At 39.6% G+C, this 17,951-nt stretch overlaps 1 protein-coding gene across 2 annotated transcripts; it reads right to left on the bottom strand.

The window, feature by feature from the left end:
• Window positions 1-405: 405 nt before the first annotated feature.
• CIPC (CLOCK interacting pacemaker) lies at window positions 406-11,409 on the bottom strand. 2 transcript variants are annotated; one of them, XM_079309474.1, is made up of 4 exons: window positions 11,330-11,409; window positions 9,294-9,468; window positions 8,254-8,423; window positions 406-4,684 (listed from the first exon to the last, which is right to left on the bottom strand). In XM_079309474.1, exons 2-4 carry the CDS (start codon window positions 9,358-9,360, stop codon window positions 3,806-3,808), a joined length of 1,116 nt encoding a protein of 371 aa, XP_079165600.1. In that variant the 5' UTR covers window positions 9,361-9,468; window positions 11,330-11,409; the 3' UTR covers window positions 406-3,805. The 2 variants fall into 2 exon arrangements, with proteins under 2 accessions (XP_079165600.1, XP_079165601.1); XM_079309475.1 differs by lacking the exon at window positions 11,330-11,409 and adding an exon at window positions 10,103-10,223.
• Between the last annotated feature and the right edge of the window lie 6,542 nt (window positions 11,410-17,951).

Genomic DNA, 17,951 nt, shown 5'->3' with positions numbered 1-17,951 from the left:
AAACTCAACCATGTAAAGAAAAGGTAGTCAGAAGAGACAGAAACCTGAGAATTTCCTGAATTTTAAGGAATTGAATTGTATCCATAATTTGTGATCATAAAATTTGCAAACACTGAGTTTCTAGACTCAGGAAATAAAATTATTCCAATTGATAGCACTCCTTTTTGGATATAAGCCAATGAGATTCAAGTTGTGTTGTCTAGTGCCAAGAAAGAGCTTTGACCAGAATCTCTTGTATCTTAGCACAAGATCTCATGCTATGAGGCTGCTGGATGTTTTGGGCATGACTGCCTTGTTCTGGAGTCATGTCTGAACAAAAGAAACAGCACATAAAGACAGCCACATTTTGAAGAAATGCTTTGTTGAAAACCTTGTATACAGATTTAGCTGGAGAATTTTCTTCAAGAGAAGAGTGCAACCTTTTTTACTCCAGTAATTCTTCCAGTAGCCAAGATTCTTACTTCACAATTTCAAACTTCTGCATACCCAGCTGACAGGATTAAGACACGGCGTAGGAGTTCACCCTGCGCAGACGGTGAGCATAATGTACAGTCATCATGGAGACAACAGCTCAGAAATGGAAAAATCCTTCCAGGTTGTTCATGACAGATCGATGGCAGCAGTCACCCACGGCAATATATTTTTAGAGCTCTGTACAGTCCATTTCTGTGCATGCTCCTCCCAGAGACCCTTTAATTCATAGACACTGTTAAAGCTCACATGACTCTCTTCCAGAGATACATCATAGTATCACTTTTGCATCTGCACTTTTCTCACATGGGCAACATGCTGCTGTGGAGCTATATTTAAAGCATGCTTTGGAACCAGGGACTTTGCAGTTCAACAGCACTAAATAATCCACAAACTTTTCAAGTATATAGTTTATTTCATCCATATTTCACAGTCAATTTCTGTAAAGTTTTAGCAAAAAGGTCATGTTCTATAACAGAGGTGTTAGGCTACTGTATTCAGAGCTAGCAATGGGCTTTGAAAATACAGAAAATATTTACATTCCAACTAGAACAGTAGAATTTCAAAAAGACATAGTAAAAGTAATCAAAAATACCAACATTTATTAAAACTTAATACAAAAACCAGTCTGTCTGACCCATCAAGCTACTAGTAAGTTGTCAGCAACAGCTGAAGCTGCAGCAGGCCATGTCACTGATTAGATCAAGACAACTATCTTCAGCTGACTTCTTAATACCAAGTCTTGCTGCTTCACAGATCAAACGACCCTGTGAGCTCATGGCTCATTGTTTCCATTCAGAGGCTAACATTTCTGTTCAAATATACTGGACCACATTCAGATCCTACGCAGAATCTGGACTTATCCTGGTTCTGATGTAGTCAAGTATTTTCTGAATGCATTTTCAAGCTAACCTATTTTATTACATTGCAGCCAAGAAAGGAAAGCCCTTAATGTTTTAAAGCTTTATCAGGGCTCCCAGAAATAAAGGCAGCTAAGAAAATTGAACAGAATGGTACCTGATGACATATTTATCACCAGAGACCTTCAACATCCTTTTTTTTTTTTTTTAATAGATGTTGAGTTAAGGTTTCCCATTATCTAGGGATATGCTTCCTAAGGAGCCCCAGGTTTAAGTATGAGTTCCCGAGTGGGTTTTTCTAGTTCAGCAAATACTATTTAAATCTGGACTGATGCCCAGTAGGAGATTTCTAACCAGCTGCTGGACTTTATTCACAGATTTATTGAACATGTATTTATACAAATTACACCAGATGAAAGGCCCATTAGCTGTAAGCACACCCACTTCAGCCCATCCTCCATACTGTCAGGGAAAAAGTACATGTGGTACTCTAAGGGCTATGAGAGATTTCCACCAGCTAAATCTCCCTAAGAGTGTACTGCCCTGCAAAGCAAGTTTTTCATTCCTTTATTTATTTTCATTCCTATTAGAACAGTGGAAATAGAATGGAGGTCACTGGTAGACTCATTTTTCCTTGTCTCAAACAGCTACAATAGGATTTCATTTTTTTCTGTCTCTGTTTCATCTCTAGGTATCCTGAGCCCATCATCTTGTTTTCTAGGGCAATCACTTCCTAAAAATACATATTCTAAACTTCAAATTCTCCTTTCTATTTAATAGGTAGAATAAGAACTTTAGGATAAGTAGGGAAAATATCCTATGCACTTTCTCATACTTCACACCTCTAGGCCTATTAAATGTATTGCATCAATGGAACTGCCTCCTCTCCACGTAAGAAGCTCAGATGAAAACAAGATCTTCTTTCATAGATGGACTATGGTATGATCACATCTCTCCTGTCAAATGCCATCTGGTGCAGATATAAAAACTGATAGATTGTGTCTATATTGGACGTCCTACATTATTACATTATACTGTGCTGCCTCGGGTTTGCTGGCTGAGTTCTGATTTCACCAGTGAGTTTTGAGACATGGTAGTATTACAACTATATCAGGTACATTAAAAAAAAAAGGCAGAACAGAGTCTACAAATGCTTTTAAACAATTCCCATGTATTGAGCCAGTCTTCAGCAGGTAGGCAGGACTGCATGAAAGGCACACCTACTAGTTTGCTACAGCTCCACTAGAGCAAACCCTGCCACAATAATTCTCTTCAGTGCCCGTGGTTATACAAATAGGACTCACATGCCTCAACTTCATAAGACACGCAAAGCATTTCTTTTCATCAGTATAAAAAGGGTGAAATCCCTTACAAGACAGAAGTCCCTTACAATTTCTGTAATCCACCTATTTCAGGAAGGACAATAAAAGTATTCTCTACAGTCTTCCACAATACTGATTCCTAGAGGCATCAGAAAATGTAAATGTCTAGCCACAAATTAGCAAGACATACACTCTACTTTCAAGCTTCTTTTTTTAACAATCTGAAACAGATTATAGAAGGAATCAAAGCATCAAAATACCAAGTCACCAAGATGGCATGAGTTTTTGAAAACATTGTCACACAGAAAGAAACATATCACAGACAATCCATATTCCTTAATGTTCTTGGACAAAGCAGTTTTGAATTTGCACAAGCTACCTCTGGGAAAAAATCCCTTCAGATTGCAGGGAGCAGTAAGTGTTGTTAACTGCAACAAAATAAATGTCTGAAAAATAGCTTTTGTAACATTACTACTGTGGTTCTTCCCAGCAAGGTCAGTATCTTATGCACACTGTGGTATTAGCAGTATCTCAAGGCAAACAGCCTAGGAATGCTATCAATCTATATGAAGGAAAAAATGTTTTGGGGTTTGCTTTTGAAGTACAAACTTAGGTAGATAAAATTTTTAGCGAGTTTATCCAAGCCGACACACCTCCCACCCTCACAACTTTAATCTGATTTCTCTAAATGAAAAAAAAAATGGGGGGGGGATGGCAGAAGGACTTATTTCACCTCACACCAACTCCCTTCACCTGCTTGGATCTGATGATGGCCCAACAGTGGGGCCTATTCTGCTGCTGCACTCTCAGAAACAACTATCTGAAGATGGGAATAAGAAGATGCTTGCAGAATACTGCAAGTTACTATCTTCACTTCAAGAATGGGAACATGCCAGCAGAGCACGTATGAACTTCTTCAGTCCAAGGAATTACACAGAGTAAGCATGAAATTCAAGGTCAGAATGAAGTACTAAGCACCCATTCTGTCTAGAACCCACCATGCTATTCCAGTCCTACAGCTTGCTCTAAGGACGAATTGTTAATGGCAATGCAACTTTGCAAACCTTGGACTCAAATAATGCTCGAATACAAGTTTGAGACAGGAAAAAGGAGGCACATAAATAACTTGACCAACAGCTAAGCATATTTTTACTACATATTGGGATAAGTGGGGTCTTCAAGGCTGCTATCAGCCTTATCAGATCCTGTCAGAGATGCTTCTAGCTCTGCCCATGACTGTGGAGCATTGTTCTTAATTGCCTCTATGAAAAGCTGTGTTTGGTGCTTCAGCTGGTCCAGCTCAGCCTGTGTCACCTGGTTCTGATGAATGAGCTCCTTGGTTTTTAAAGTGATCTCCAGCAATCCTGACCTGCGTAGCACAACAAGCGTATTCTGAAAGCGTCTGCACTTGCTTTGTTGTTGCAAGAGCAGTTCAGGGGTAGTGCAAATCTCTTCTGGTATCAAAGAAGGGCTCCACACTGCAGAAGGCATTGCAGTCTGTGATGCACTCTCGCTGTCATGAAGGGTGCACTTTGTTGCCTGCACAGGTCCAAAAGGCAAAAGGGGAGTCAAACCTGGCACTTTCTGAGTGTCACTGGAAACACGATGAAAACCAGGAAGAGCTGACAGTTTTCCACTTGTCACCAGAGCTGAAGAACTTTGCTGGTTAGAATCCTGAGGGGTCTTAAAGCTAACTGGTACATGGGAAAAAGGACTAGTAGGCAAGTCTGTGCTCATTAGTACAGGAGAAGTCTCCATCTTGGGTGCTTCTGTGCAGAGTCGTTTATGGCAAGTGGCTTCCTGACATTCTTCTAGATCAAAAGAGTGATCTCTTTTGCAGGGCTGTGGTGCTATTTTGGGAAAAGAATTCAGGATGGGCAGATAATTAGTGGAGTCATTTCTCTTTTTCCCATCAGGGTGAGGATTAATGGGAGGTGGGATTGATGGACGAAGAAACACTAGCTGTGGCTGAGCTGGAATCACTTCAAAGGATGGCTGCACAGTCCAAGACTGGAGCTGTGATGAACTCCCCTGAGAAGCACAAACAGGAAAAAAACACAAGTCTTAAAAAAGCATTGTAGAAGACAATAAAAACAAACTAAAACGAAACAGGACTGTGCCATTTTTCCACACTTGATATACACTGTCCAACTAACGTGTTATGGAGAGTTTTCTATCAAACTCATCCTTCTCTTTCTCTGACAATGGAGCATAATGGAAAATAAAGCTGTAATCCATAATCCTTTTACTATGCAACAGCAGATATATTTAAAACAATTCAATCTGAATTTATATACGCTTTCCTAAGTGAGGATTACAGTGCAAGCTTATATTGTAAAATGTCCATTAAAAAGTTCAACGCAGACTTGGGCTCAAACTACAAGTGCACAGGAAAGCTGAAAAATAATTAAGCTTTCTGTTATGAAATATATTAAAAGTCAAGGAAGGACTGCACAGACATTTTATGAACAATTCAGGCTCCCTCTTTGCTGAAAGGCAGCAACTCAAATCTTCTCAAATCTCTCCTTATAGCAAGATTTTGAAATAGTTATTTAAGATACACAACAGCTGCTCAGGAAGTCTTGTAATTTGAAGTACAGTACACAATTTCAGTAAATTTAAAACTATGAAGCAGAAAATAAAAGAGGCCAGATATCAACCAATGCAAGGAGAAAAGCCTGCAGTAAGCCCAGAGGAGTTTACTTCATACCTCTGATGAAACAGTGAGTACTGACAAACCTTAAAAGCATTTTATTTCAAGAACAATGCCCAGGGCTTTATTCCCTCCCACAAGCCATACTCTGGAATATAGGGGAAAACATCCATTTTTACAAGACATTACCTCTTCTTCCTCCAACACCTCACTACAGATCTTCATGAGATCTTCTGGCCAAAAACATGATTGCTTTTCTCCAAAGACACCAAATGGTCTAGTAAGAGACACTATCTCTTTCTAAAGCAAAATCTCACTTCTTATTATATTTAAGCCATTACCACTACAATTATACTAACATACTGTCAATTTCAATTCCTTACAACTTGGAACACAATTGGCAGGCCTGCTGCAGGCACAGTTTTTAGCTACTACAAATACATCCTATAATTTTTAGTACCACATTAAGTAATCTGAAATCCATATCCTTTCCACCAGCCTCATAAGTTTTAAACTGACAAATGCTAACATGCTTTGCTAAAGTCCATTCCCCCAGTAAAGGATTGGAACTTACCAAAAGCAGGTATTACCCACTGATTAGGACACTGAGACTTGGAGATAAGATTCAATTACCTACTCTGACACAATGTTTCTTTGGTTCAGTGGGCAAGATGCTTATGGAATAGGGGTACAGAACAGCTATACCTGTAAAAATAAATATTACTACCTTAACACAGAAGAAAGAACACTCAGAAGAAAAGTATCTGGAGATGTAAGGAATGAGCATATAAATACTGTAACTATACATACACAGGACAGAACATGTAGCCTTACGGAGTAAAGGTTTGGAGCCAGAAGTTGCCATTTACTGCAGTGCTAACAGCACCTAGCATGGTAGAGCCCCAGTAATCATTGAGGCCAAAAGAGCTGTGGCAACTGTTTATCTTGCTCTTGGGTTTCTTCCTATCTCTGTTTTCTTCTTCTCACATAGTACTCTGCTCTTGTTCTCCTACTCAAAATCTCATTTTCAGTAGAGAAGGCCATTTTTATTTTACTAACTCCACAAATTGTTGTGTCTTTCGTTGCATTTTTCAATAAAAGCTTGGAAAGCCAACTTCCTGATATATCACTATCAGTTGCTTAAAAAGCCTTCCTACTTATTAAAGACTTTTACAAGATTTAACAGAAACCTTACCACAATCAGCACTGTGTTCTAGAGCATTAATAGCACTTGATTTTTTTCTTTAGCAGCATTCATGTTAGCTGTCTACATTCTGAAATTGGGCCAGCAGCTAACAGCAGGTAAGCACCACTGTAGAGGATCACAGTGGTTCCAAGACAGAAGGATGATGCTGACTGAAACTGAAACTGGAAGAAATGAACAGCAGTAACTAGATACTGCCTTTTTTTCTTTTTGGTCCAGCAAGCCCAACTGAGCGTTGTGTTGAAAAGGCCATTTTAAAAAGATGATCATTTGAGCTAACTAGGCATAATGAAAAAAGGCAGGAAGATGTTTTCATTATTACTCTGACCTACACTTGCTGCTTTCCTTTATTGTAATAAATGTTCTTCAATTTATTGTCTTTAATCATAGATAGGTAGATATTACGATGCACTGCTCAAGAGAACCAAATGTGATCATTTTATCCATCTCCAACCCCTCCCTGTCAAAGTTCCTTTTTGCTATACTATCAGGGGTATGTGTGTGTGTATATACACACACACACGTATTTATATACACACACACGTACACATATATACACACAAACGTGTGGTTAGATTTTTTTAAAATATCTCTCTCTATATAAGCTACTTATTATTAGTTCTGCTTCTTCTCATAACACATTTGCAAAACAACTTGGAGTTTAACACTGGAATCAGTACAGCTAATGTCTTAATTTTTGAGCTCTCTGGGCCAAAGGCTATCAGCCTTTGGTGAAGAGCTTGCCTGTTTCTGACTTTATATACAAATACTTCAGCATTTGTTTACCCAGTATTTTCTCCACACATCTAGGAACGTGACTATAAAATAAAATTGTTTCTTGTCAAGATAAAGCATGATGCTCAGAGCACAGAACCACCTTGCTCACAACTGCATAATCTGCTAAATACTGACAGTGAATATTAGGTCTTGCTCATTGTTGTAACAGGTTCAGTAGAAAAAGAATCAGAACCTATATTCTTTTTTCTTCTTCCCACTGTATTCTCAGAAGTATTCTAGTTTAAAAAAAACATTGAAGATCTTTTGCTCTGCTTCAAAAATGAGTGAGTACAGAGCGGGAGATCTAATAATATGACAGTACTTTGGACTTCTTATACATTCTGTTAGAATGTTAGTTACACAGAGGGTTTCACGGCTGTGCTGGAGGGACTATACATTACAAAAGTACTGGAGAACAGAAATAAGGAATGTAATAGTTGAAACGTGAGCCATCACATGCAGTTAAGTAAAACAACTATTAGAGTAGAAGTACCACAGCTAACTTTAGATAAGGACTTAGCTTTTTCATTTATAACATTCTAGATTAGTGTTTCCCATTACATATGAAGCACTCCTAGAACCTAAGAATGAGGAAACAAACCTATCATCCCACTTCACTATCTATATTGAATGAAAAAGACAATAGCAGCTTTCAGAAGCAAATCACCCTTTTCTGTTTATTCTTTGGTGCTATTCACACAACAATCTTGAATATGCATTTTAGGGAAATTCCTTTGAGACAAAGAGGTTTAGTAGATGGAGATGGAGCAGAGTTTCTCTATTTCACATTCCATCTTAGTGATTTCAGCTGCGTCTCAAAAGAACAGAGAATCACGTTAGAACTTCTTAAATTACCAGTTATTTTCTGGACTGCAACAACATTGCAAAAATCTTTTTTGTAAAGAAAAATGTTTTTTAAAAAATTAAGAACATGCAATATTTTTCAAGATATTATTTCTTTCCTACCTGCTTAACCAACACATTTTTCATAACGACCATAGGAGACAGTGCAGGAAAGGAGCTGCTTGTGGTCCTCGGGCATTGCCAAGGTCCATCCTCTGCATTCCAACACAGGGCATTCAGCACATCCTCGGAGTCCGTCTGCTCCATAGCACTGGGGCACTCGGAACTTCCATCTGCCACATGCAGAATTCACCTGTTATTGCTCCACATGCAACATGCTTACTACTGCCTTTCAGTTCTAATATTCTGCCTCCTTCAACCAAGTCACAAAGAACAGGAGAGTTTAGTTCTGTAATATTAACAAAATTAAAGCTGCTATGAGAGCTGTCACACAGCCTCTAATAAAAGGCTTTGAATTTCAGGTCAGTTCTTATCCATTTTCTCTCCCAAAAATCTATTACTTTTTGGTTTTTTGTATTTACCCTCCAAGGGACTACATAGTATTGTGAAGGTTGCTTTGCTTAAAAACTGATACAGGAAAGCACTACAGGCTTGAGCATTGCCACATCCCTAGTTAGAGATGCAGACATTTTGTGTTTTGAAATTTCCTACCTAAAACCCAGTCAAGCATGTATCTGTCATAGAAGTGCTTTTCTTCTCATTTAAAGGTCATTTTTGCACAGTTCTGTTGAGTACTAAAATGGCACACAATGTCTATTATTTTACTTATGTTATAACCATTACTCTCTGGTTTATCAGGCTCTACTGACAGTACAGTCAGACCATAAGAGACACTGGGCAGTATAATCCAACAAATCATTCATGCAAATAACAAAAAGTAATTTTGACATCTCCACTTTAGACCCTAAAGTCTAAGATTCTTCCATTAATTCTAAATTCCCATGCCATTCAAATTCACAGGATGAACTTTACAACTTGGTAATGTTCCACTTCAAAAGACTTTGGTGGTAGGATGATTGCAGGTGAAATCTACCTTGCACAGAAAGGCCCTCCAAGGTAATGAGACACAGACTGGAAGGGGTTACTAAGATTTGTTAAACCAATTAAAGCACAGTAACACACAAAACAGTGTTTTTCTAAACCTGAATATCCAGAGTCTTTGTCAGATTCAGCTGCCGCCATCCTGAAGCGTTGGTTGGAGCTCTTCATCTCCCTCACTTTGCCCAGCAATTCCTCAAGGGTGTCAGTGGATGACTGTTTGGTCTGAGTGCTTCCATAGTGCTGTGGGCAGTTTTTAACACTTCTTCCATTGAGGAACTACAAAAACAGTTAAGAACAAAAAAGGACTTGATCTGAATCTAAAGAAAGTTCCATCAGTATAAGACATCAGTGGAGGATAGTTGCTATCTCCTTTTATTCTGCCAGTGAGCTAACTGCAGACTTTAATAAATATCCCAAAATGCTGGAATGAAATTTAGATCAAAAGCTAATGTATTGGACGTGTCTTTCCACCCCGAAAAGCTAAAACAAGCTGAAAATTAAAGACTATTCATAAAAAAAAAAATAATTTCAAGAATAAAAATTACTCAGGGCATTATTTAGCTTATGCAAGCTTTGTTGTCCCAAGGGCTGAATTGCAAAACAAGACAGTTGTGCTGGGTGAAGCTCTTAGAACAAATACAGCTGAACCTGCAAAGCTGTGGTTTTGCTCAGTTTGTTTCATTCTCAAGAATAGAGTAAGTCATCAAAGAAAAGAATAAGTGATCAGTAAACACACTGGGGGCTAAAGAAATTTATGCTGCCAAAAGAGCAACACATATTGCAATACCCTCCTAGGGGAGACAGAGCCTCAGAAATGCCCACACCCAGAATTAAAACACTGGAAGGCTGAAACTAAAAGCTATGAAAATCAGGAAAATGTAGTAACCTTATGGCCTCCTAAATTACATACTTGCCACAACCTTCAGCTGCTTCCTAAGGGTGGGCTGCATCATGTAAGACTAAGCTCCTTCTTCTCTTAAAGAAGGTAATTGAGAAATTGGCTAACAGAAAACTGACAGAATTAAGGGCAGAAATTATTTCTACTCTTATTTGTAGAAATTATTTTCCTATAAAGTAACCTACTGCAGTTATGTCTCAATGTTAGGTTTTATATTTAAATTACAAAAACAGGAACTCAGGAGTCTGCATGATAGTCAGGGCAGCTGTCCATCAGCAGCAGGATCCACTACAAGCTACTCCAAATAACATTGCAACAAACATTCTGGAATAATCTATGCCAAAATACAAGTTTCTTATTCAGGTCCTGCCAAATTTGTTAGAAGTGTGCTCCAGAATCCTGAGTCTCAGCACCAGTATTGAATTCTGAAATGGGAATATGACTGTCTATTACAACAACGATGGAATAATGGTCAGCAGAAGAAAGTTTCCTCACGTAGCTACTTGCATCACTTTTACTTTCCACCTTCAGTCACACCTGCCTGCCTGCTAACAGGTATGGAACAAACAAGGTTACACAAGCACAACCTAGATGCTATGCTTGCAATGGAAGAAGTGGTGTAAGTCCTGATCCACGCTTTCATTACTTAGCCCTTTCTAAAACGTATTTTTAAAGAAAGCGATACCCAGAAACGATAATCTAAAATAAAACCTCAAAAAAACCAAAACCACCTCAAAATAAGAAACAGAAAGAGGGCTAAAAATAAAGTAAGAACACCTCGTCTGCCAGTTCTGCATCAGTGAGGCTTTGGGAAGGCTTGATACATCACCTGCTCTCACAGAAAAAAGCAAACCACCACCACCACAACCACAATCGAAAATAAACAAACCAGAAGTGCCACTCCCCGAGGCACGGGACTAACAATTCCCCGGGCCAGAGCCGCCCCCCGGGCCCGGCGGGCAGGACCTCCGCGGCGCACCGCCTTTAGAACCGGGAGCCCACGCTGCCGTCCAGGGCCGTCCCTCCCGCTGATCCCACCCAGCGCCGCCCGGGCCCACACGCCAGACTGCTGCGGCACGAGGAGAGCCCACGCAGGCGGGCCGAGCCGCTGGGCTGCCGGGCCCGAGCCGCCGCCCCGCCACACGGCGAGGCGCACCAGGCACGGCACAGTCCCGGGGCCGCCGCCGCCGCCGCTCGCTCACGGCCGCGGCCGCCGCCTCCCGCCGGGCCGCCCCTCACCTGGGCGCGGGGCCGCCACAGCTCAGCCGCGCCGCGCCGCGCATGCGCCGCACCCGCCCGGCCACGCCCCGCCCTCGCGGCCGCCGCGCCCCCAGCGCGCATGCGCAGAGCGGGCTGGCGGGAGTGCGGGCCGTGAGGGCGCTCGTTGCAGTGCGGCCGGGCCTGAGGGAGACGGGCCTGAGGGAGACGGGCGGGGCGTGCGGAGCCAGGAATTTGGGGTGCCGCTGGGCCTCCCAAGTACTGTACAAAAAAAGTACTATTCTTCCCCACACAGAAGGTTTGGCATTTGTGCAACCTTTCTCTACGAATGAGAGAGGAAACACGGACAGACACATCAAATATGAGGAAAGCAGCATCAAGGAGATCTCAAAGAGGGAAAAGATGGCAGAAAAGGGAATCACAGAATAATTAGGTTGGAAAAGACCTCGAATGGTCGAATCCGACCAAAGACCTAACACCACTATGTCAACTAGACCATGTCACTAAATGCTACATCCAGTCTTTTCTTAAATACTTGCAGGGACGGTGACTCCATCACCTCCTCAGGCATCCTGCTCCAATATCTTCTGTGAAGAAATTCCTTCTCATCTGCAGCCTGTATCTCCCCGGGCAGAGCTTGAGGCCATGTCCTCCTGCCCAGTCTCTGGCTGCTGGGAGAAGAGGCCAAACCCTGCCTGGCCACCACCTCCTTTCAGCCTCCTTAGGAGGTGATTAGGTCACCCACATTTTTGGTTTTTTTTTTCCTGGGCTGAACACCCTCTTCTGTTCCTCACAGAACTTGTGCTCTAGATCTTTCACTCCTCCATTGCCCTTCTCTGGACTCACTCCTGCACCTCAGTGTCCTTTCCTGAATGGAGGGACTCAGAGCTGGACACAGAACTCGAGGTGTGGTTTCACCAGTGCCAAGTACAGGGGAAGAATCCCTTTTTCCTGCCATGAGTGAAAACAAAAAAACCAACCAACTTTTACGTGGTTGGTAAGTGTTGAAATACGTGGATTTGGTTTACATAAACCAAGAGCAAATAAACAGGAGGAAGTGAGTCCCTGGTTCATTGAAAAAACTAGAGTAGCTATTCTTGTTCTGAGAACTGCATAAATGCTTACCAGCACCCAGAAATCTGTCAAAATATTTTGCATTTGGACATGAAAGCCATTTCATTAGAGAAAGCTGAAAAGGCTGTGTGGAAGACCTGAGCAAAGACACAATGAATGCCTTAAATAGAAATGGAAAGAAACATTTTATTGTTATGATGGTTAAAGAACATGAAATATGCTGATTAAAGAGGTCAACAAGATCTATTAAATTCATGAATGAAAAAGAGAAGAACCTTTAATCTCAGCATAGTCTCGTAAACAAGTTGTCAAATGCAACACAAAAATGTCTGAGGTTACAAGAAATGACACTGACATTTAAAAAAATGTGGCACTGATGGGTTCCAGTCCTAGCAATCTGAAATGCTGTGAGAGAATACAGAAACTCTTATTCTTAGGATGTATTTTTGGGCACTTAAATGCCAGAGTTGGCTCTGATTTCTTATAAGTTGTAGTGTGAGGTGTGTGATCTCTAGACTCTGGATTTGGATCCCTGACTGTTCAGGAGTTTTGAGTTCTGAGGAAAGGCATGCTAAGAATGCTGTTGTATCATCTGATTTGCACAGGCATGGTCCTGGGTTGCCTTGTGCCCAGAAACAGCCTTTACTGTCCTCCACAAATGCCAGATTTCTCAGGATGTGGAGCATGTTTGGGTGCTCAGTGAAAACAGCTCACCAGAGAGCACTGTGTTTGGGACAGACAACCTGCTGTTCAGTTCAGGTGGTTCAGAAGAGATTTGGAATATGTGATACCAGGCCTCCATCCAAGGGGCAGCAGGTAGGAGAATGAAATATAATAGAGATGTTTTCTTGGATAGTCAAGGTAAACCTCTGTTCTAAATCAATTAAATCTTATCACCTGAATTGTCCCTGAATTAAATTGACTTAAACCTTAGGTTTATATTGAACAACATCTAAATTCTTCCTCCTCCAAATATGCTGTTTTTGTAGTTTTAATAATATTTCTGTCATTGCCTCTTCTCTCCCTTTTCCTTTCATTTGATTCATTGATCCATGGTCTTATTTACTGTGTGAGTTCACTCAGTGGCAACAGGATGTTTTCCTTTTTCCTTATGTTATACAGTGGTTGATTTGTTTATCCTAAAGGTGAGTGTTTTAACAAATAAGTATTAACTTTTTGTTCACTTCCTTGTTTATTCTGGTCATACAACAGGAAAAAAGTGAAAGGAATGTGTGTGAACTATGACTTCATGTTTATTCAGTGTAGGTGATTCAACATTTATTAAAAAAAGGTGTTGAATCTCTTCTTTCACGAGGAGATGCAGAAATCATCTTTCATGGCTTAAGAGGAACAAAGGCAAGTTTTTATCTGATGAGATGGTTAAATAATAGGTCTTGTGTGCTTACTGAACAATTAATAAAGGTGTTGATGCATAGACTTCATAAATGGTTGTGGGACAAAGGATCTTTTGTCCTAACACAGCAGTAGAAATAAATGTTTGGCAAACTTTGGAAGTAAAGCATAGCCAGATCAGAAGAATGTGGTTTCATATTACACTGTCTGAACTGGAAAAGTTAGGTCTGAAAACACCATGTACTCAATCTTTTTTCTTCACGTACTCACTGCTTTGTTTTGTTATCACAGACAAAATACAATTTAACAAGTACTATATTGTATTAAGTTAGTTTACAAATAAATAGCTTTATTAATCTCACTTCATTGAATCAGTCTAATTGTTATGATATTGTAGTACAGGTATCTTTTTCCTTCTGTTATTCACTTCTGTAATTTTAATACATACATAGAAGAGTATTGTTCAAATAATGCCTCTTAAGTCTCCATTGGTCTCAACAAAAGAATGAATTAATGCAGATAAAGTGTGTTGTTGGACGTTAAAACAATATTAAATCTCAAAATCTCTTTGAAAAGAAATTCCATGTATGTATTTTGTAAATAATTAATATCTTATTTAATAAATATCAAAGCACTAAACTTGTATGATTCTGTGCTCTGACCTGCAGTCTATCACAAGTCATAGAATTTCACCCAGAAGTTGATTTAACAAGATTTTTCTCTAATGGAAGTACTTTAGCAATGGCTCCTTTTCTTCTAAATTTCAGCTTTAGGTATGTATTCTTTTCAAAGTATACATCTTTCATATTGTTATATCCATCTACAACTTCATTTTTACCATAAATATATCCAATTTAAGACAAGGTAGAATGAAGGTGATTTAAAAATAACATTCTCTCATGTATTCCTCACCTCCCCAGCACAGTCTTGTTCCATCTACTCTTCAGTATAGTGTGTGGAAAGCTACAGAGTGTAGAAGGATAGCTTTACTTTATCAGTGCAATGCTGTCAGGGAGATCTTCTCATGATAGTGGCTTTTCTAGTGCAAAAATCTACAGGATTTACACTGTTGTCATGGAAGAGCTACTATTTGCTCCGAAGCAAGCTAGATGTCATGTTTCCCTGGAGTTCAGAAATTATTTGGGTTTGTATTGCAGATGTTGGTGGTGGCTTTGGGAGCTTTTTTTCGTAACTGTTGAGTTTGCTAAGACCACCTCTACAGACTCTTTAATATGGATTGTAACTTGTCCAGTGTCTTCATTTTTCTAGTTGCATCTTAATTTTGTGAACCTGAGAACTGAAATAAGCGTCTTCACATTCTGCATGGCTTCCGTGTGCCTGCGTTACTTGTAATAACCGCTGGGTGTCGTGAGTCTCTTTGGATTACCGGATACAGAGAGGACAAATTTAGTCCAATCAAGCACTGCCTATGGACTTTTTTTTTGGTTTTTTTCCGGTGAAAAGGCCTTTGTCTAATTTACATAGGATTTCAATAAAGAGTCCCAAATCCTACTTTAAAATAATGTTATTTGTTTAGTTAAACGTATGATTCTTGGGGATGTCCTGTGTAGGGGCAGAAGTTGGACTTTGATGATCCTTGTGGGCTCCTTCCAACTCAGAATATTCTGTGATTCTTTATTCATGTACCAAGGGCAACTAATACGAGACAGGAATACTACAAACAACAGCCTAATTCTCCACATGATTTATTCCTGTTCCCATTTAGTCCTTCAACTGATGACACCTTGTTTGGCAGAAAAACACTAAGATGTTAGTAGATAATTAAAGAAATCCTGATAACATAAATGTATAATATAGCAAAACTAAGGATGAATTAGTAATCTCAAATTGGTATTTTCCTAATTTTTGGAAACGATATTTGACATGGCTGTGTTTGAGGTTACAATTTTGGGAAAGATTTTGGCCTGGTTTTTTCATCATTTTTTGCAATCAAAAGAAAAGGCACGGATATATAACTTAATATACAAGGATAAAAAAAGTACTTCATGCAGAAGAGAACTTGAATCTCGAACCTTTGGTGGAGACCTGTACTGTGGAGGATTAAAGACCAGCCATATTAGTTGCACATGGGAGGATTACATTTCCTACAGACTAGTCAGTAGGAGATCATATGATGTGGTAACATTGATACAGCCATGTGCTGTATGGATATATGAGTATGGATAGATGAGCCAGGGATGTAGACTGGACGTGGGCTTTCCAAGAAGCTCAGATGCCACTGTGACTCAGTTGCTTTCCCTGTGGGCTCGTTATGTTTGATGGCTGAACTAATCTGGTGTGTGGGGTTTCTCCTAGTAGTGGTTGAAGCTTTGCCTAACAGTATGATTGTGAAACATTCAGGTACTAGAACCATCTGAAAGACAAATACAGAACTGTCTCTTGGTTTGCAGGGCAAAGTATGTTCCCCTTTATAGGGGAGGATAGCAGGATATATTTTACCTTTAACACATAATCCTGCAGTGCACTGACTAGCACAGCAAAACACTGAACAGTTTGTGTCCAGTGTGGCAGGAATTGTGCGGGCTATAGGAGCAGATCAAGAAAAATCTGTGAAGTGCTGATTTTTACAGTGGACTGTGTATATTGTAGCCAAATCTGAAGAGATTTTTATGACACTAGAAAAAGGTGCCTTGGTGATAGTACTTCACAGATCTTCAGACCAACTTTTAAAACTTGGTGGGTGTAGCAGCTCTTCTGAAGAAGTCTTTTTAAGAGGATGCCAGTATCAGTTAAAACTTGCCTTTTTTCTGGAATCATTTATGGACCTTGCTGAGGTCCCTAATTACTGTTCGCAACCTATGGTCAGAGAGAAACTAAAAAACAGTTTTTATTTGAAGTGGTATAGCAGTATGGACAGAAGATATAAATTTGACTTCTAATCTGATTTCTGTTGTGCTAAATTCATGAGGAGCTACTGAGGGCTCACCAGTCTTGAAAATGGGACCACTTGTTTGTATGTCTGGGAAAATAACAGTTTCTATGAAATGTTTGACAGTAATTGTCTTTCATATTGTATTGATTTAATACAAGGAAAACCTTTAAGGAATATCTGTCAATATCTCTGAAAAGCTCACTGAAAAATTATGTAGTTTACTTGTGAACACAATGTTAATCACTACAGTACAGAATTAAAAAGAAATTAAATTGTGGTGACACTCCTAATTGAAATACAGTCATTGGTTATGTTAAAAATGTTTGAAATCTTGGACTTTCCTAGAATATAGAAACACTCTTCTTCTTTTATTAAAGTTAATATAGCCCTCTAAATTTCTAACCTTCCAGAACAGTTTTTTGTTTATCATATTTCTCTAGTGTGATTGTTGTAGTGGTCAGATAAAATGGAGGATTGCATAGTGAGAATAGGAATGCCTGAAAAATGTTGTTTTCTGATCCCCACATAATTGATGTAATTGGATTGTGATACCCTGCTGTAATTTTTTTTTCTTTGTAATATTGCTGCATGGAGAGAAATAGTATTGATATTAAGTGCTTGTATGTTCCTGCAGACCAGAGAAAGAAACCTGTAATGGAATATCAGAAATGACAAGCATACCCAGGCTATCACAAATCTTGTCCAGCTCTACTATGCCAACAAGTAAACTGTTTCAATAGGGCAAAAGCAAAATGTACTAAGGGCACTTGAATATTTACCAGATGTTATGGCATTTGAGGCTCCAGGACTAGCTCTGTGTAGATATAAGACTGAATTAGATTTTTTCAGCTTTGCCAAGGGCAGGAAAAATCATATCTTGTTAGGGAAGGCAGTTCTCGTTTTTAAAGGAAATTCTCCACATGATGGCAGTAAAAAACCTCTGGAATTCAGAGGAGGTTTGTTTCACCTTCAAAAGCCGTAGGGAAAAAAACAAACCAAGATGAAGAACTGAGTATGTGACTGAGCTTTTAGATTTCCCATTTTTCTCCTGGTAGGCCTTAAATTCCCAAGATAGTTTTCCAGACAGCAAGGCTGCATGCAGCCTGGAACAGGGAGAATAGGTCACCTGTCACATTATACTAGGGCACAGTGTCACTCTCAGGCATGCCTTCAAAAGATATTTTTGGTTTCTTATGCTGTGTATTGATGTGCAGAGAGGGAGAGGCTAAAGGAAAAAAGAGGTTGTGTTTAATCCCTATCCACAAACTTGTCTCTGCCCAAAGAACTTGGAGATTGTAGCTCATAATTTCAGATCACATAACA

This window comes from Erithacus rubecula, assembly GCF_903797595.1.
Source record: "Erithacus rubecula genome assembly, chromosome: 6".
Classification (NCBI taxonomy): Eukaryota; Metazoa; Chordata; class Aves; order Passeriformes; family Muscicapidae; genus Erithacus; species Erithacus rubecula.
Note: the sequence above shows the minus strand (reverse complement) of the source record. Positions and strands in the feature narration are given on the sequence as shown.